The sequence below is a fragment of the Camelus ferus genome, chromosome 16 (assembly GCF_009834535.1).
Source record: "Camelus ferus isolate YT-003-E chromosome 16, BCGSAC_Cfer_1.0, whole genome shotgun sequence".
NCBI lineage: Eukaryota > Metazoa > Chordata > Mammalia > Artiodactyla > Camelidae > Camelus > Camelus ferus.
Window position 1 is genome coordinate 36,773,716 of NC_045711.1, and position 18,970 is coordinate 36,792,685.

The following is an 18,970-nucleotide window of genomic DNA, read 5'->3' on the forward strand; positions in this document are numbered from 1 at the left end:
GGGAAGAGAGGAAGGGAGGGAGGAGAGTGAATTGAGTAGGAAAGCAGCACAGATTACATGTTGGCCCCGCCTTTACATCGACGAGTAGCCAATGAGAGCGCGAGAGATCGGACACCTGGCCAATTGAAACTGAGGTGGGCGGGCCATCGAGCCAAGAGGCCCAAGCTCGTGAGCTACCCGGCAGCTGCTACCCAGCGAGCTCGAACTCCGACTCAGGTAAGGAGGGTGGCTGCGTAGATCTCTCGCTTGCTCCTCCCCAGGGGCCCAGCCAGGGGGACGTGGGGGTTTGAGGCTCCTCTGGAGTTTCAGCGGGGAAACAAGGAAAGACTCCCTTAGAGAAACTCCGATGCACTGGAAGGAGTTTTATAGGTGGTGGGAGTGAGCAGTAATTGCAGTGACTTCCATTAGAAGGGGCTCTCTCCCTCTCCAGCATCCCCGGAAGCTGCAGCCTCTTCCCCCAAAGCAGGGACCACTTTGTTCTTGAGCCGACTCCGCTTCCGTCGGCAGGTGCTGGTGGTGCTGGTGGTGCTGGTGGTGCTGGGTAGTCCCCGCCCCTGCTCCGAGCTCAGAGGGCTGGAAGTGGAGCTTGAGACCCTGGCCTCCTCAAAGACAGTAGAGACTTGGGAGAGGTGATTGAACCTCTGGGTTGTGTCTGACTCTTTTACTTCCTCTCGTGGGGGGTGGAACAAGCTAACTTCCGCTTCTCCCTGCCACTTTTCCCTGCTCTCTCACCGCTGGGTTGGCTCACTTTTTGGGAATCTGTCTCCTCTCACTCGGAGTTGGGGGCTGCCACCTAGTGGAAGATGACGGAGCTCGGGGCTTGAATAGGCTCCTGTCCTCGCTCTCTGGTGGCAGTGTGGGGTGGAGGTGAGAGGCCATCACTTGGAGCCTTACTAAGAGGAATTAGGTCCCCCATCCCTTGTCCTGAGTGTGTGCGCGCGCGCGCATGTGCCTGCATGTGTATCCAACAGAAGTATACACTCTACTCCCGAACCTCAGGATACCCAAGAAGGAAAATATACGTAAATAAATCACTAGGGTGCTGAGTAGTCTGACATGTGTGCAAACAGGCACTCCTTCTGGCCTGAGTCAGAGCAGTGGGACAAGCCTGCGGAGGGCCGAGGTTGGACTCCCAAGAAGCAGGCGGGGCCAGCTGGAGATGTCTTGCCAGGGAGCTATGGGCGTGGAGGAGAGGGTGAAAGGAGCCATGGGCTAGGACCAGTCTTCTTCAGCCTTACCTGGCCAGGAAGGGATGGTCTTTGAGCTAGGGAGGGAGCACTAAGAAAAGCCAGGTGAGGGAGACAGGATGTGAGTGACTGGAGGTCTGCAATTCCCTGCCACACATAATGTGCAGTGTCTACACACAGACTCATAGGGAACTGAGGCCAAGAGACAGAGAGCAACTTTTGAGGCTCTCACTGTCAGTGGTGGCAATTCTAGGACTAGGACCCACCTTGGTGGGTGTATCCAGGCAGCCCCTGTACTCCGAGTTTCTGTCCTGCCTGGTCCACCTGCCCAGGAAGTACTTCTGTCCCCCTTCTCAACTTGAACCCCAGGCCTCTACCTTTCTGGGGTTTGGGGTCCATTCCCAGGCACTGTCCATGGTGCCACTTGTGAAATGAACCCAGGTCCAATATACTCTGGAACCATCAAAGCAAGCCATTTCCATGTCTTGATATATGACATGGATGGGTTACTTGACATCCCTCTGAGCCTCAGTTTCCCCCTTTGAAAAGTAAAGGTAGTAATCACTACTTTGGATGGTTGTTGTAAAGAAGGAAGAAAATAATGTAGTGTTGTAACTGGCTCCTAAGAGGCTCAACAGAGTTGACTGGTTTTGCCTCTTTAGTCAGGGTAACATCTCCCCCGCCCACCCCATTGAACAAACAGGGCTGGCTGAGCTTGGGGAAAGAACTGTTTAGGAAGTGAGAGGCTGCTCCCCTCCAGAGACTGAGGCTTGGTTCCTTCTGCTAACTCAGATCAACAGCTGGGTGGGCATGCATGGTCTCTCTCCACATGCAGCTGGGTTTCAGCTCCAGGGTGGGGAGAGGCAGGGGGACAGGAGGGTGGTATGTTTGGGGATTCAGAAAGGGCCTGGTGGTACTGGGGAGCCCTTAGAACATAGGTGTCCCAAAGGTTGACCCAGCTTGCGTGTCCCCTTCCTTGGGTGGGGAGGGGACCATCAGTGGGCGGGTGGTGGCTGGCCTCTGAGGAAGGCAGCCCAGGCTCTACCAGCACAACACTTCCCTTTTCACAACTTTCTCAACCTCGTGGTTTCCCATGTCATCATGTGAGCTCCCCTCCCCTGCCAACAGGCCTTACTTAGCAGAGTGCAGGTGTGAGCACAACTTCAGGCGAGGAGGTGTCTTGAGGGGCTGGCTGGGGAAGTGGAACCTTGACTTTTCTTTAAGGGGGGGACTCCCTCCTTGCCCCCCAGCCCTGTCCTCCCATGGCTCCTGGTGCCTCCCCAACCCCTGGAGGTGGCCCACATCCCCCCAGGTCAGACCCACAGAACTCACACATCTTCCTGACTCTCACATGCCCACATCTCTGCACACTCAGCCACAGAGGCTCAGGTGTTAGACCACCATTTGGGGACACAGCTTCACAGTTACTCATGTCAGCATTTGTGCTCACGGGTTTACACGTGGTGCATGTGGGACACCCATGCAGGACACAGGTTGGTAGCTGAATCTCAGGCCCCACATCTTTCTTCGTGCCGGGACAAGACGTTGTCAGGAGGCTCAGGTAATCCTGGGCCTGGGTCTACGGCGGGGGTAGTGACTGGCCCCAGAATTGAGGGTGCCATGGGCTTAAGCTAGTTGCCAAATGCCTCTTGGTAATCTGCAGGTGGACCATGTGGACCCTGGTGAGCTGGGTGGCCTTTGTGACAGGGCTGGTGGCTGGAACACAGTGCCCAGATGGTCAGCTCTGCCCTGTGGCCTGTTGCCTGGACCCGGGAGGAGCCAGCTACAGCTGCTGCAATCCCATCCCGGTGAGTGCCCTTCGCCTGGGCAAGAGCCGGCAGCCTGACATTTTCCCATGGGTCATCTCAGATTGGCCAGGGGAGGGGTCCAAGCTCGGGTCTTCCTGTTTATCCACTCCTCTTGCTTCCCAGGACACGTGGCCCGCAGCACTGAGCAGGCGTCTGGGCACACCCTGCCAGATTGATGCCCACTGCCTTCCTGGCTACTCCTGCATCCTCACCGTCTCGGGGACCTCCAGCTGCTGCCCATTCCCAGAGGTGAGGGTGCCCTTAGGTCGATGGAGAGGCTGAGATCTGCATTTCCACTATTCCTGCACTCTTCTACCCCTCAGGGAAAAGGGCCTGGCCAACGAAGGTGTCTCTGTGTCCCACAGGCCGTGTCATGCGGAGATGGCCGCCATTGCTGCCCACAGGGCTTCCACTGCAGTGCTGATGGGCGGTCCTGCTTCCAGAGATCAGGTGCGACAGAGGTGGAGGTGGAGGTGGAGGACAGGCAGCTCGCAGAGCCTGGCGCACCCAGGAGCCCAGCCAGCTGTGTGACCTTGATTCTTTGATTCCTCGTGCCCTCATCATGTGGCATCTGTACTAAGACCCCCCTGGTCTGACCAGAGGGGCAGCACTGGGGCGAGGAGGGGGTGGGAGAGAATGTGAGACTCCAGGCCCAGAGCCAAGCATTGTGGGGCTGGGCAGAGGCCAGCTGGACTGGTTTAATACCACCCAGGCAATGCGTGCCCCTATCCCGTGCCATATTGCTGAGGCAAGGACTGGCCTGGAAGACAGTGGGTTAGGAGAGCCAGGGGGAGCCCTGAGCCCTAGTGCCAGACTCCGCAGTTCTCCTGTAGCTGGACCTGCAGGCCCTGGTGCCAGCAGCGCCTTGAGTGAGGGGGGGAATGACCTTCACTGACAGGGTGGAATCCTGGGTCATTCCATCCACAGATACCAACCTCTTGGGTGCCGTCCAGTGCCCCGACAGACGGTATGAATGCCCCAACTCCTCCACGTGCTGCACTATGCCTGATGGCTCCTGGGGATGCTGCCCCATGCCCCAGGTAAAGTTTAGGAAGATGGAGGGGAAAGAGGAGGGCAGTAGGGGCAGAGAAACGGCTGGAGGGAGCAAAGACAGAGTCAGGGCCAATTCTTCTTAGGCTTCTTGCTGTGAAGACAAGGTGCACTGCTGCCCCCATGGTACCTCCTGTGACCTGGCTCATGCCCGCTGCCTCACCACCACGGGGACCCACCCCCTGGCAAAGAAGATTCCTGCACAAAAGTCTAAAAGGGCAGGTGAGGAGGTGGGAGAGCATCTGGTTGGGGGTTGAGAGTGAGGAGCAGCCTCATCTGGCTCCTGGCTGGGGAAGGTTCCCCTCTACCCTGGCTGCGCCTCATGCTTCTCTCCCCTCCCAGTGGTCTTGTGCCCTGATGCACAGTCCCAGTGCCCTGACGGTTCTACCTGCTGCAAGCTTCCTAGTGGAAAGTATGGCTGCTGCCCGATGCCCAATGTGAGTGAGGGGCTGTAGCCAGTCGGGCTGTGCCCACCGCCACCTGACCTGGACACTTACCTACCTGGCAGGGACTCCAGGGGGTGGGGCTGGCGGGCTGGTTGCTGGGAGCATGGCTGCTCAGGACTCATGCCACCCCCTAGCGGGGGATTGGGGTAGTGCCAGCTGTCAGCCTGGCTGCTCCCTGAACTCCTGGGAGACTGGAAATCCCAGAGACCCAACCCTGCCCTTACCCAGGCCATCTGCTGCGCCGACCACCTGCACTGCTGCCCTCAAGGCACTGTGTGCGACCTGATCCAGAGTAAGTGCCTCTCCAAGGAGAATGCCACAGACCTCCTCACCAAGCTGCCTGCAGATACAGGTACCGGAGCAGGCCGCATTCCACCTGCACCATGAAGCATGAATAGATATGGGGGTGGGGACTGACAGCTGCCTGGAGAGGCCAGAGCAGGTACAGCCCTCTTTGGTCCACACTGGGCCTTGCCTTAGCATCACTGCCAGGGGTGGCCTGAACGGTACCCTCCATCCTCCACATCTGGTTCTAGCGGTGGAGCTGGCCAAGGGTGGGCACCCCTAAATGTCCCTAGTGCCACTGCTGACCTGTACTCCTTGCCTCCCTCACAGTGCAGGAGGTGAAGTGTGACATGGAGGTGAGCTGCCCAGATGACTACACCTGCTGCCGCCTGCAGTCCGGGGCCTGGGGCTGCTGCCCTTTTGCCCAGGTACCTGGGAGTGATAAGTGGGCTGGGCCAAGCAGACGGTGGCAGCCAGCTAGGCCCCCCCATGCCCACTGTCCCCTCTCCATCCACCCCAGGCCGTGTGCTGTGAGGACCACGTCCACTGCTGTCCGGCTGGGTTTAGGTGTGACACAGAGAAGGGTACCTGCGAACAGGGGGCCCACCGGGTGCCCTGGATGGAGAAGTCCCCAGCCTACCTCAGCCTGCCAGACCCCCAAGCCGTGGAGAGTGATGTCCCCTGTGATAACATCACCAGCTGTCCCTCCTCCAGTACCTGCTGTCGCTTCATGTCTGGGGAGTGGGGCTGCTGCCCTGTCCCAGAGGTACATGGGGTAGGGGACAGTGTGTTGGCCTGGGCAGGTGGCCAGGCTCCTACTGCCTTGTTCTCTACCCTCTGCCCACGCACGGGTGGCACACCAGCTCTGGCAGAGTCATTCCCAGTTAAAGGAGCTGTGAGTGGGTGTAGTAGGGGCTCAGTGTTCTGTCCCAGAGTAGCTTCCTAGACCCCCCTTTTCTGCCACCTCCCCAGGCTGTCTGCTGCTCGGACCACCAGCACTGCTGCCCCCAGGGCTACACATGTATGGCTGAGGGGCACTGCAAGAGGGAGGACAAGATTGTTACTGGGATGGCCAAGATGCCTGCCCACCGGGCTTCGCTGTCCCACCCCAAAGACATGGGCTGTGACCAGCACACCAGCTGCCCAGTGGGGCAGACCTGCTGCCCAAGCCTGAGCAGGGGCTGGGCCTGCTGCCAGCTGCCCCACGTGAGTGCCCACCTGCCTGCTCCCAGATGGGGGAGCTGGGTCCCAGGTTGGGTGGGTAGCGGGGGTGAGAATGTACTGCTGCTCTATCCCCCCAGGCCGTGTGCTGTGAGGACCGCCAGCACTGCTGCCCTGCTGGCTACACCTGTAATGTGAAGGCCCGATCCTGTGAGAAGGAGGCAGATTCTGCCCACCCTGCTGCCCAGCTGACCCACAGCCCTCACGTGGGTGTGGGGAACGTAGAGTGTGGGGCGGGACACTTCTGCCATGATAACCAGACCTGCTGCCCAGACAGCCGAGGGGGCTGGGCCTGCTGTCCCTATCGCCAGGTCAGTGCCATCCCTGGCCCTGGGGCTGGGTCTGGGCATGGGCCAGGTCCTGCTGTGTCTAACTCTCGCTCCCCACTCTGACCATCCAGGGCACCTGTTGTTTGGACAAGCGTCACTGCTGTCCCGCTGGCTTCCGCTGTGGGGCCAAGGGCACCAAGTGTTTGCGCAGGAAAGCCCTGCGCTGGGACACTCCTCTGAGGGACGCGGCCCCCAGACAGCTGCTGTGAGGAGGGATTGAGGACTGAAGACACTCTGCAGCCCTCGGGACCCTGCTCAGAGGGTGCCCACTGCTCAGGCCTCCCCAGCACCTCCCCCTGCCAAATTCTCCCAGACCTTCCCTTCTGAGTCCCCTCATCACCATGGGAGATGGGACCTCAATCTAAGGCCCTCCCCATGGGAAGGGGGGCTGTGGCAAAAGCCACATTTCAAGCTGCCATCCCCTCCCCCAATTTCCATGGACCCTGTGGCCAGGTGCTCTTCCTTATCTACAGGTGTGCGTGTGTGTATGTAGTGCTGCAGTAAAGTTTGTACACTTTCTTAACATTGTCTGATTTGGCCACCCTGCCTGTCCTCCCCAGGAGACCCCTGGGCAACGGCCCCCATCCAGTGTCCACACTCCCCCCACCCCACAGAAAGACACAGAGAAGTTAATCTCACCAGTTTTATATTTGCTATTGCCCACTGCCATCCCATCACATTATCCCCCAGTCCCCAGAGCCGCCCCAGCATCCAGCCCTGTGACATCGTAGCCCAGAGGTGGACTAGTCAGCAAGCAGCACCCCCTCCCCTCCCAGGGGTCCGCTAGAACTCCCCCTCCCTTCCCAGCCCTCACACTAGCAGCTGAGGCCCGGTTGCCCCTCTTGCTTGCCCACGATAGAGCTTTCTATATACAGCCATGTTTATACAGGCACTGCTTCCCCCCACCCAGCCCTCCTCCCCAGCACCTCCCAACGGGGATCTGGACCCTTCCCACCTCCCTCTTGGAGGCAGACCCAGGGTCCCTCCCAAGACTTTACCCAGCACATACCACCAGACAGCTCCACAGACACCCGGGCACCTTTCCAGGCCAGGGCTGAGGGCTAAGGGCGAGGGCCCCCGCAGCTGCCGGGGGCGCGCACCCTGGGGGCGGGCCCTGGCGGAGGGGGCGGGGGCCGGCCTGGAGGCGGTGCCAGGCCCTGCATGGGTGCTACTTGACGTTGAACACCATGAGCGGCCGCTCTTCCCGTCGCTGCCACGGGCTCTTCTTGTCTCCCGCCTCGTCGCCAACCTCTGCCCCGAGCTCGTCCTCTGGGCTGGTGAGCGAGTCGCGCCGCAACTCGCTGGCGCTGCTGCGGGAACTGTCCCCGCGGCTGCGGCCCCGACCCCGGGGTACCGTGGCCGCCCGGCCCTCGGGAGCGGCCACCTCGTCCAGCAGCGGTGTCAGCGAGTTGTCCTCCGGGGAGCAGAGGCCCGTGCGGCTCTCGCTGCTGCTGGGTTCCGTGTCCTCGCTGAGCGCCAGGCGGGGAGGTGCGGGCGGAGGCGGTGGCGGCGGCGGCGGCGGCGGTGGGGCAGCGGCTGGGGGTCGCTCCCGTTCCTCCCGCAGGGGCCGCCGGCGCGCCGGCCGAGCCTCGTGCACGTCGACGCCCGAGTCCAGGCTGTCATCCGTGCTGCGGCCGCCGCCGCCCGCCTGCAGATCGATGTAGGAGTGGCGCACTTGCGAGTTGGAGCGCCCGTCGAGGGACACGAACCAGGCGCGTGGGTGAGGCTTCACGCCCAGTTCGAGCAGCTTCTTCTCGGTCAGCGCCTGCAGCTCCCCGTTGAGCTGCGCCATGGTCGATTCGTTGAACAGCACCGGGATGGTGACTGAGCCGCTGACAGGCGCTGAGCGCCCGCTCCCCCAGCCCTCGCCGCTGCCACCCCCACCGCCCTCGCTCCCGGGGCCCGAGTGGCCCGGCATCAGCGGGCGCTGGGGGTCGGGCTGGGGAAAAGGGCGCACCGGGCCGGGGGTCGCGCCCTCTGGCGGCGCCGGCTCGTCGCCCGCCCCCGTTGCTCCTGCCTCGCCGCCGAGACGCACGTAGTGTGCGGGGATCACCAACGTGGGCATGACGTTGCGGTAGACACTGTCCTTAAGGTGGTCGATGGAGCCGCAGAAGATGAGCTGCCCGGCCTGACTGAGAGACGGCGGACGCGCCAGCTGGTCCACGGACTGCGACAGCAGGAAGTCGGGGGTCTTGCTCTCGGTCGCCCCCTTGTGGCCCAGGTAGTGCTCGAAGGGCGGCGGCGGCGAGGGCGGCTCCTGCAGGAAGGCCGCGGGCCCCGTGGGCACCCGCCGGTACTCCTCCAGGCCTGGCTCTAACCCGCCAGGACCCTCTACCGAGCGGGCGCCCTTCATCCCGGCACCCTCGCCCCCGCGGGCACTTGCCGGCTCGGCGGCCGGGCGGCCTGTGGAGCGCGGCTTGGCACGGAAGAAGTCGTCCCGGGAGGTGGCCAAGTCGCGGGAGCTGGAGAAGGCTGAGTGGAGGGGACCTGGAGGTGGAGCCTCGGGGTCCCCTGACGGGGCAGGCTCCAGTGGTCCCCCACAGATTAGGTGGAGCTGGGACATCGAGGTGGCCTGGTCTCGCTTGTTACCGTCAGAGGGCCCGGAGAGCTGCAGCTTGCGGTGCTGTTGCCTCGGCTTCAGGCAGCGCCTCCTGGAGAGGAGGCAGACGGGGACCCTCAGAAAAGGGTGGGGACCAGAGCAGCTCTCTAAACCCGCAGTTGCAAGATGAGGGATGAATATGGTTGGAGGGCTCAGAACAACGCCTGGGACTCAGCAGAGAGGTTGGGGAGCCTAGATGGGTCCTGAGAGGTTTGTGGAAAGAGCTTGAGTGTCTGTGGGAGGTCCGGCCAGCAGATGTGTCCAGTAAACTGCACTCCTTGGCACACACCAGGTGCAGTGAGAGCCAGGGAGGAGCACCTAAGCCAACAGGCACATATCTGGCCTGAGGGCCCCTGGAAGTGAGATCTGGTGTGGTAGGAGTAGCTGCAGGGAGGGGCCTGGTCTGCAGCTCCTGCCTTCTCTCCCCCCACTTCTCTGAGGCCACCAGTCTGGGTCTTTGCATGTGCATATGCAATGCTTTCCTGTCAGAGCCTTAAGGATCCAAATTGTATTCTATGCATCTTTGGGGCCAGAGTGCCCAGCAGACCAGACATGGAGCAGGCCTCAGTCAGTGCCTGGGATGAGAGAAGGCTGGGGGATTGGGAGGCAGTAGGAGGGGATTGGGGGGCACTCACCGGCAGTAGTAGATGAGCAGACACAGCAGAATGAGCACCAGTAGGGCCAGGGCTGCCAGGATGGTGAGCAGGAAGATGGTGTGGTAGGTGCCAATGTCCTGGATGCCCGACGTGATGGTGACCAGCCCTGTGCCAGGCAAGGGCTTAGCGTTCCCAGGTGTGGATGTCCCTCCTGCCATTCAGGAGTCCAATCTCCCAGCCTCTCCCTCCACCACTGTCCCCTGTCCCTGCTGTCCCCCCACTCTCACCAGCTGTGGGGGAAGCCATGGCAGCCGCCCAGTACCCCAGCTGGGGGGAGATGAAGGTCCAGTAGAGCTGCCGGCCTTCCTTCCGGATCACGCCAGTGCCATTGCGTACCCACAGCCCTGGGAGAGGCAGGGGTTTCATCAAACTCAGTGTCCTGAAACTTAAGTCCCACTTTCTTTCCCCAGACTCCAGCACCTGCATCCCCCTGAGACACTCACCACTCTTGGGGTCGAACCTCCAGGCTGGAATGCTGGTGCCCACGGCAAGGGCACGAGGCTCCGAGGGCACAGGCAGGGACAGATGAATGGGGCCCGAGAGTGGCACCTCGGTCCCATTACCTGCCAGCAGGTGCACGCTCACAGCAGCCACTGGCATCAGCTCCAGCCAGGAGCCATTGCCTGGGAGAAAGGGACACAAGAGTTGAGGGCTTAAATTCTGATGGGGGGAACATCCCTTCCATGACTGGCACCCGGCATACCTGAGCTGGAGGCCTCTGTGCCCAGGAAGGCAGGGAAAGCCCGCATTTCCTGCTGGGTGCTGGCAGGTGTGAGCGAGGCCCAGAGCTGGCTGTAGGTAGAGCTGACGGGCAGGCGGGCAGCCCGGCGCTGGAACTGCACCCAGGGCTGGGAGCGGGCACCTGGATGGAGAGAGGAGCTGCAGTAACCTGGCCAGTGACAAGGCTCCCCAAGGACCAGAGCAGAAAGCAAGAGTCTAAGGAGAAGGGGGATCAATGGCTCAAGCCACTTGGGAAGGCCAGGGAGGGTGGAGATTTAGGGAGAGAACTGGACAGTCTTAGAATGTTGACCTAGAAGGGACATGGACCTGAAGTCTCCTAGCCCTGGCTGTGTGACCCTGAACGAGTTACTTGCTCTCTCTGAAACACTGTTTCCATATTAACTTAGAAAATGATGATGTTCAGCTCCTTAAACAATTATTATTGTCTACTGTGTGGCAGGCACTGTGTTAGGTGCTGAATTCCCTGCCTTCAAGTTCATAGTCTAGGGCGGCACTGTTCACTACCCATTGGAACTTTCTGCTATGGATGGAAATGTTCTACATCTGTGCTGCCTGTTACAGGACCCACTAGACACACAGGGGCTATTATGGACTTGACATGTAGCTAGTATGACTGGGGAACTGCATTTATTTATTTATTTATTTATTTATTTATTTATTTATTTATTTATAAAATTGAAATACAATTTGCAGTGTGTCAATTTCTGGTGTACAGTAAAATGTCCCAGTCTTGCATATACATACATATATTTGTTTTCATATGTTTTCCATTAAAGGTTATTACAGGATATTGAGCATAGTTCCCTGTGCTAGAACTGCATTTATTTTTTTCCAAGATCTGCATTTATTTTTAACTCTAAAAAGTGTAGTGAATTTTTAATTTATCCAAATTTAGATAGCCACATGTGGCTTTTGGCTACTGCATTTAACAGCTTTGGTCCTGTGTGTGTGTGTGTATCTGTCTGTCTTGGGGTGGATGGGATGTATAAACAGAATTCCAATATAATATGGTAATAGCTAACATTTACTAAGCTTTAAGATATGCTGGGCTCTGCTGTAAGCAGGTTACCTATACTAACCCTGGCAATTAGCACAACAGCCCCTGAGGTACGTGCCCATTTTATAGCTGCAACCATGGAAGTGGAAGAAATTCAGTAACTTGCCCAAGGTCACAATCCTGGAGCCCAGCTGAAGCCCAGACAGTCTGGTGCCAGGGCCCATCCTCTCACCCACCAGTTCATCCTGCCTTGTTATTAAAATAGCAGGATGAGAGGGGAGTTTGGCCTGCCCAGCTCAGGAAGGCCCCATGGAGTCTTGCAGAATGAGTAAGACTCAGCCAGGAAAGAAAGTGGAAAGGAACTTCCTGGAGGACTGACAGAGAAAGGCGCAGGGTCACAAGGCAGCTTGCTGGTCGGGTGGCTGGAGTGGGAGGCAGGCAAGGCAGCAGCCCACACGCCAGGTTCTGGAGGGCACGAAAGCAGTGGGAGCCGTGGGGACGCTTTAAGCTAGGGGGCAACAACAGGTTCACTTGGTGTTTTAGAAACCTCCAAAGACATTTCAGAAGCCTCTGGTTCAAGATCAGAGAGAGGAAGATGAGCAAACAAGAAGAGTAATTTGAGGTGGGGGAGGGTATAGCTGAGTGATAGAGCACATGCTTAGCATGCACAAGGCCCTGGGTTCAATTCCCAGTACTCCCATTAAGAAAGAAAGAAAGAAAGAAAGAAAGAAAGAAAGAAAGAAAGAAAGAAAGAAAGAAAGAAAGAAAGAAAAAAATTTAATTACCCACCCAAAAATAAATAAATAAATAAATAAAATAAATAAATGAATAAAGTTTTAAAAAGAGTAATTTGAGGACAAGGGCTCTAATTAAGAATATAAACTGAGGAGGGGAGGCTCCCCCTCCACCCACAGTGGCTCCCTAGTACTAACCAGATGGCGTCCACCCTCTGCCTGGCTGGGCAACCAGGCTGCACCAGGCACCCCTCCTGCATAGCCAGACCAGAGCAGTCCCTGCACCTCATGGCTCCCTTATGCCCCTGCATCTTGATTCCTCTGCCATGAGGGTGCGTCTGCTCTCCCTTCAACTCCCGAGCCCACGGGTCCCACAGCTTCCTTCAACAAATCCTCTCGCCCTGCTATACTCCCACGGGAGGGTCCTCTCGGTATTGAATGTAGCCGCCCTCCACTCCACTGCCCTGCCTGCTCTGTAATTATTTCAGGGTTTGCAATGTTCTGTTTGTCTATCTTCCTACCAGTCTGTGAACTCCACAAGGCGGGGAGCGGGTCGGCTCTTCCTTACCGTTACTCCCCAGCACCAGACACAATGCCTGGCACAGCCCGGCTGCTGCAGGCAGTATTGGTTGGGTGAGACCGAAAGCCTGTGGGTAGACAAGGGCCACTGCGGGACTGCTCCAGGCCTTGCACTTGATAGGTGTTCTATACCTGTGGAATGACCCTCTCATGGCCTCTAACATAGCCAGCCACCCAATAGGTGCACAAGAAGTATGTGTAGACCCACTGAAGATAAGGTGGCAGGAAGTTGGAATTCTAATGGTAGGAGCAGAGGGAGAATAGAAACCATGAGAGGCCCCAGTAACAATATACATTTATTGACCACCTTCTATGCTGTTTTTTGCATGCCTGATGATATTTAATCCTTACCTCAATTTGATGATGTACATACTATCAATATCCACATCTTATAGATGAACAAACTAATGCTCAGAGAGATTAAGTGACTCGTCCAAGGGCACCCAGCTAATATGTGGCAGAGCAGAGCTCTCTATACCCAGGTCAGGGAGAAGGAAGAGGAGCTGGCATGGGCGGCAGGGGGAGTGGAAAGAGGGCAGCCTTACCAGGAGAGCCCAAGAGGATGTGCACCAAGTCCTCATAGAGGATGAGGGTGGCCGGCCGCTCAGGAAGCAGGTAGAGGCTGACTGAGGCATACACTGCAGGAGGGGTGGGCTGTTAGCTCAAGAGGAAGCCCCTATCCCCCAGGCCAGGCACTCCCACCATCTGAATCCCAGTGACTTCATCCTCCCTCAGCCCCCTCTGTGTACCCCAGCCCAGGCAGCAGCTGCTAGAACGCCTGCTCCCTCCACCCTCCAAGGACTATTTTGGGAAGGGGCTGATGGGGTCAGCTGCTGCTTCCCCCCACCTGCCCCTGCACTCACAGGGCAGCTTGTCAACACGCCAGGGGACAGAGTTGGTGAGGAAGCCAGGGCGGGCAGCAGTGACCAGCACCCAGGTGCCCAGGCGGTAGCTGAGGGGCAGTGTGGCCACGCCCTCCGAGTCCGTGGTGCCAGCGGCCAGCAGCATCCGGTTCCCAAACACATCCACTGAGGCCTGGGCCAAGGGCACCAGCTCCCCACTCACATACACCTGCACCTTGATCAGGATCTCTGTGGGCAAGATGGGGTGAGGAGAGTGAGGAGGAGGGAGGGGAGAAAAGAGAACTGGGAGGAGCCTCAGAGGAGAGAGGAGATCAGAGGAAGGGGCTGTGGGTTGGGAGTGGCTTTGGAGCCCAAGCTACACAAGATACTATAAAAGCCAGCATTTATAGAACTCTCATTTAAACCTCACATCAGCCTGTAAGGTGGGGGGTACAATTAGCATATTTCATTAATTCTAACACATATACTTTTTGACATTTTACCGCTTCTGAACTCAGGCTACACCTATGATTGATGATGTCATCATTATAATCAGCAGCAGCTTCTTCCTTTTTTACTGGCACATGAAATAAATAATGATGCATCTTACAGTCAATGATGATTTGATAAAATATGCTCTTAGCTCATTTTACAGATAAAGAAACCGAGGCTCAAAGAGTTCAGATACTTGTACTACAGTTAAGTGGGAGATCTGAGATCCAAATCTGGGAGTCTGTCTCTAGACCGAGATTCTTACCACTGGACCCTATGGGGCTGGTGTCAGGGAGAGGAGAGGGAAGACGGCTGAGAAAGGATGAATGACTGCAGAACCAGGGATCTGCAAGTGGAGGGAAGAGCAGTCAGGATTCAGCCATTTGGAAGGGAGAAAGGGAGACTGGGTCAAAATTTGGGTTCTCAAGAAAAAACTGAGAAGGGGACACTATGCGAGTTGGCCATTCACATCATTCATCCCCTTCCCAGAATCCTTCGCACAAGCCTGTTTCCCTTCAAATTTAGGGATTCATCCTAAACCCCTAAGCTCAAACAAGTACCTCCTGACCCCTCCCCCTCACATGAACTGCCAGCCCCCTCTCAGCTGGTCAGCTACAGTCAATCACCATGGCAACGCCCTCATTCCTCCCAGGAGATGGGCAGGGAGCTGAGGCCCTGGCAAGGGGAAGACAATCTGGGGGTGGGGGTTACACAGGCCCAAGGGAAACTAGTGTGGAGGGGGCTGGGAAGGGAAGTCCAAGTCTTTGCTTCCAGCCACATCTGCCCCAGACCCCAGGATGGTCTGGCTGGGATGGGCCTGCAGGTGTCCTGAACTCAGATGGGGTGACAGGGCAGGGACCAGGCCTGCAGTTGTTCTCATGGATTCTGCAGGCAGCTGCTCTGATCCATAGCACCATTTACCCCTCCCCCCTCCTCAAGAACATGCCTCACCCCTACCCTGTTGCTAGAAATGGCAGTAGGTGTCATGCCTGGAAAGGTACAGATGCCTCTGTGCAGGGGCCCAGGAGGGAAGTGGGGAATGGGGTGCATGCTGGACACAAACCTAGGGGAGTCCAGGTACAGAAGGAAGAGCAGGGGGCTGAGGGCAGCAGGGCACGGGGAGGTCAGGGGCCTCATGAGTGGAGCCTGACACTCAACAGCGACAGGTGTCTTATCTCAGGCTTTCAACCAACCTCAGGGCCAGCACCACGCCTGCCCCTGGCATCCTATCCAGCTGTTCGCCTGAGTCCACCTCCCTCTCGCCTCCCAGGCCAGAGCCCAATTTGGCGAGAGGGTGCACACACTCCACACTTTCCTGCTCTCTGGTTCTCCCAGGAACTGAAAGCCTCCCCGCCCACCCTGCCCCTGCTCCCCCCTGCTCTACCACTACCCAGCAGGAATTCTGAGAAGTTAGAGGGGCTGGCAGACTCCCCACCCCCTACCCCAGTCTAGTAGCAGCTGGATGGAGCAGCTGGGAAAAGAGGACTCAGGAGTCTGGAACATGGTCATTTGAAGGAATGCCTTGGGTTCAAGGGCAGAGCCTCAGAAAAGGGGAGAGGACCCAGGGAACAATACAGGGGTGGGCAGGTAAGGCTGAGGAGGCATCAGTGCTAAGCTGGGGAGGGGAAGGGCAGGTGCCTGGCAGAGGCCCTTCCCCCTTCCCCTCAATCTGGGCCCCTAGCCAGCGGCCTGGCAGAACCCCCTCTCCTGGCTCTATTCCAGCCAATTCCCTGGGCCCCCTCCTCTGGGATGCAGGACTTGAGTAAGAAGCTTCCTGAAAACACAGAGCACCTTCCTACACATCAAAGCTTCCTCTCCTCCTGCAGGGAGCAGGGAAGACAGGCCGGGGAGATCCATCCCTGTTCCTCAAAGCCTGACATTCCATACAGTATCCGCCTGTCCTGGTTTCAGCCCTGCCTCATTCCAAGAGGAAATCCGACCCCCTCCCTTCATCCGGACCCCACTTCCCTCATCTAGACCCCTTCCCACCCTGCTTTTCCTGCCAGCTTCTTGGTAGGGAGATGAAGAGTGGAGAGCACCATTTCAGACAGGAGTGGGGAGAACAGTAGCGGGGATGCTGGGGCCAGAGGCTGGAAGGCAGGCGCAGGGCTGGAGTGGGTGGGCCCCTGAGAATCCAAGGGTGGGTAAAGAGTCATGGTCTAGCTCTCCCATCCTCTTCTGCCGCAGGAACAGACCCCACCCCCACCTCACACACCCACCTGGGCGGTGAGGCGGTGGGAGGGTCTCCTGCATTGCCATGGAGAGATGAGATGAGGAGGGGGTGACCTGGGGGCAGGCTAGGGACAAGAGTGGCTGGAGTCCTGCTGGACAGGGACCCAGGCACCTGCCCTCCCAGCCGACACTGCTCACAGCCTGTTAGCCAGCTCAGCATGGCTCCGCCACCATAGCTCTGCCATGCGCCTTGAGCTGGGAATCACAACGTACCCCTTTTTCCAGACTCCCCCAACTGCAGCCCCTCCTTCGTCATGGGCTGATCAGTGTCTCTTTGGTACACCCCAGATTCTGAACCTGGGGGGCTGGCTGGGGGTTGTCAGGCTCCAGGGTGAAGAACCCCATTCGAGCAGTCAATCCGCCCACCGCCTCACTCACTCCCCATTCTCCCCTCCCCCCTTCAAACCCAGCTCTAGGCGCCCAGCCCCCGTTCGGGCCCAGGGTGGCAGCCGCTGCCTGCGCCCCCACCCCGCCGAGGTCGGGAGCGAGGAACCCGCAGGGGGCTGCGGAGCAGGCGCCCGCCCCTGCCCGCCCCTGGGCGGGTGTCTTCGATAGACAATGGCTCAGGCAGCAACGCCTCGCGGACCAGGAGGGAGAAAAACAAGGCGGGAGGGGGCGGCGGCGCGGAGCCTGGGGACCCCCGCCCTCCTATTGTGTCTCCCCTAGACCCCTGCCCGCCAGTCTCCCTCTCCCTCCCTCCTCTCTCCCGTAAGCGCCAAACCCAGGTCGCCTAGCTCCCCCCACCCAAACAGAATAGTCTCCAATTCACGAGCGCCGCGAAGAGGGGGCTGGCAGTCAGGGGCCCAGTGGCGGGCGGTGGCGGGGTGGGTGCTGCAGGCCCGCAATCGCTGCCTTTCCCGACCGAGACTTACCCTGCGGGCTGGGGGACTCCGGCGGCGACTTGCCGGGTGCCCGGGAGGCACCTCCGAGTAGTAGCCCCAGCAGCGGCAGTAGCCGCGCGAGGATGCTGGGGCCACTCGACGGCGGCATCGCAGGGCTCGGCCCGGCCCTAGCGGCCCATGGCTCCTGCCCGGCCCCGCTCGGCCGGCCCCGCTCAGCCACAGCTCTACGCCGCGCCGCGCTGCTCGGGCTCCCGCTCTGGCTGCGGTGGCCGCTCAGCGCGATTGTCTCCGCCCGGAGCAGCCGCCAGCGCCCCCTGCAGTCGGCGCCCACCTCGCGGGCCTCCGGGTGCCGCCCCCTCGCCGCCCTGCTCCGCCCGCCGTCCTCCCGCACAGCCCACCCGCAGCCCACCCCGCAACCCCTGCCGCGCGCCCAGACCCCCAGCTTCAAGGAAGAGTAGCGAATAGGATCCAATCACCGGGGTCCTCAGAGTTCCAGAGCCCTTGAAATTTAGTGTAAAGTTTTGGGAGAAAGAATGGCTATTGCTTATAATATACTAAAGAGGTCACAAGTGTTCCCCAAAAGTGTTAAGAACTGCCTAGTTCTCCCCGCACAAACACCCCAGCAGTATTGGGGAGGTAGAGCGCAGCCCTCTTAGGAATCACTCAGAACGGGTTCTCGTCTAGCCTTTGTTTCTTCTTGAGCCATAAGCAAGTTGCTTACCCTTCTGGTCCACAGCCTTCCTTTAAAATGAGAGTTGTAATAATCTCTACCTCGTGGAGTTATTGTAACGATTAAAAGAGATAATGATGTAAAGGGTTTAGCACATGCCTGACCAGAGCAGGGGTGCAATAAATGGTGCTATTGTTGGCCCAGGGTGAGGTGGGGGCTCACCGCCACACAGGTAGTAAGATCCATTGCTGGGCAAACACAATGCTTAGAAAATTCTTCTAGATATGGAAGCAGCGTTTCTCTCCCACTGAGAATCGTGGGTTAGTCCCACTGATTCTGGTTAATGGATGACTAACGGAGTCTTTTCCTTCTTCCTCAGCCATTGAAACCCACATTTGAACCCCCAGTTGGAAGCCTGCCCTGACCCCAGCTAAGCTCTTTCTTTCAAGTTTCTTGTTGTCCTCATCGTTCAGCTTCTGGGTGGTCAAATCCTCATCTAGTCTGGTAACCTTCTCCTGGATCTGTCTGGCTTATCACCTCTTTATCACATTGGGTCCCCTGGTTGCATCTGCTGACTTAAGGACACATTGTTATGAGCTGGTGAACAAAGTCACTCCCTTCCTTCCTTCCTTCCTTTCTTTTTTCTTTCTTTCTTTTTTCCTTTCTCTCTTTCTTTTTTCCTTTCTCTTTCTCTCTTTCTCTCTCTTTCTCTTTCTTCCTTTCTTTCTCTTCCTTCCTTCCTTTCTCTTTGTTGCATTCTCTCTCTCCCTCCTTTTTCTGTTTCTTTGTTTCTCATAAGTTTCCATCTAATCAGATTTCCCAGTCTTATTCTTATGAAACCAATTTTTTCACAACCTCAACACAGGATCTAGCACTCATTCCTGGTGAATTTCATCTTGTTGGTTTCAACCCAACTTTCCAATCTGTCAAGGCTGCCTTGAATCTGCATCAGTCACCCATTGTATTGGAGCTCCCTCTCAGCCAGCAGCCATCTGCTCCATGAAGAGCAGCTTCCTTGCTTCCATTCAAGGGACTCCTGACAATATCAGGCAGTCCAGGGATGGAGCTTTGGGACACCCCCATAGAGATTGCCTTCAGCTTTATCAAAATTGTTCAGCTTTAAATCCGAGTCTCTACCATCCAGTTCACATTTCTGTCTTGTCTATAAGGACAAATGCCAAATGCTTTGCTGGATCAAGATAAATTGTCTGAGGCCACCCAATTACAATGGCAGAGGAAAGAGGGAGTTTGGCTGGTGTT

General features: G+C 57.9%; 2 protein-coding genes across 5 annotated transcripts; one reads left to right on the forward strand and one right to left on the reverse strand.

Moving 5' to 3' along the window:
- Positions 1-122: 122 nt before the first annotated feature.
- On the forward strand, positions 123-6,849 carry GRN (granulin precursor). 4 transcript variants are annotated; one of them, XM_006173088.3, is made up of 13 exons: positions 123-216; positions 2,851-2,995; positions 3,119-3,244; positions 3,361-3,445; positions 3,923-4,035; positions 4,132-4,267; positions 4,388-4,482; positions 4,720-4,843; positions 5,107-5,204; positions 5,297-5,542; positions 5,749-5,982; positions 6,078-6,308; positions 6,398-6,849. In XM_006173088.3, the coding sequence occupies exons 2-13, from the start codon at positions 2,858-2,860 to the stop codon at positions 6,533-6,535; spliced, it is 1,764 nt and encodes a 587-aa protein (XP_006173150.1). In that variant the 5' UTR covers positions 123-216; positions 2,851-2,857; the 3' UTR covers positions 6,536-6,849. The 4 variants fall into 4 exon arrangements, with proteins under 4 accessions (XP_006173150.1, XP_032313251.1, XP_014410154.1 ...); XM_032457360.1 differs by lacking the exon at positions 5,749-5,982 and adding an exon at positions 508-629 and having other exon boundaries at positions 200-216; XM_014554668.2 differs by lacking the exon at positions 123-216 and adding an exon at positions 508-629.
- Positions 6,850-6,955: 106 nt separating this feature from the next.
- Positions 6,956-17,345, reverse strand: FAM171A2 (family with sequence similarity 171 member A2). Its single transcript, XM_032457359.1, has 8 exons — positions 17,071-17,345; positions 13,496-13,723; positions 13,178-13,270; positions 10,285-10,443; positions 10,025-10,204; positions 9,809-9,925; positions 9,561-9,687; positions 6,956-8,977 (listed from the first exon to the last, which is right to left on the reverse strand). Exons 1-8 carry the CDS (start codon positions 17,186-17,188, stop codon positions 7,495-7,497), a joined length of 2,505 nt encoding a protein of 834 aa, XP_032313250.1. The 5' UTR covers positions 17,189-17,345; the 3' UTR covers positions 6,956-7,494.
- Positions 17,346-18,970: the final 1,625 nt, after the last annotated feature.

Coding starts and splice junctions, on each gene's coding strand:
- GRN (XM_006173088.3), top strand. CDS start 2,858: ATGTGGACCCTGGTGAGCTGGGTGGCCTTTGTGACAGGGCTGGTGGCT. Junction 4,844..5,106: donor CAAGCTGCCTGCAGATACAG/GTACCGGAGCAG, acceptor CCTCCCTCACAG/TGCAGGAGGTGAAGTGTGAC. Junction 6,309..6,397: donor CCTGCTGTCCCTATCGCCAG/GTCAGTGCCATC, acceptor CTGACCATCCAG/GGCACCTGTTGTTTGGACAA.
- FAM171A2 (XM_032457359.1), bottom strand. CDS start 17,188: ATGCCGCCGTCGAGTGGCCCCAGCATCCTCGCGCGGCTACTGCCGCTG. Junction 10,444..13,177: donor CATCCTCTTGGGCTCTCCTG/GTAAGGCTGCCC, acceptor CTCTCCATCCAG/GTGCCCGCTCCCAGCCCTGG. Junction 9,688..9,808: donor CATGGCTTCCCCCACAGCTG/GTGAGAGTGGGG, acceptor TGCCTGGCACAG/GGCTGGTCACCATCACGTCG.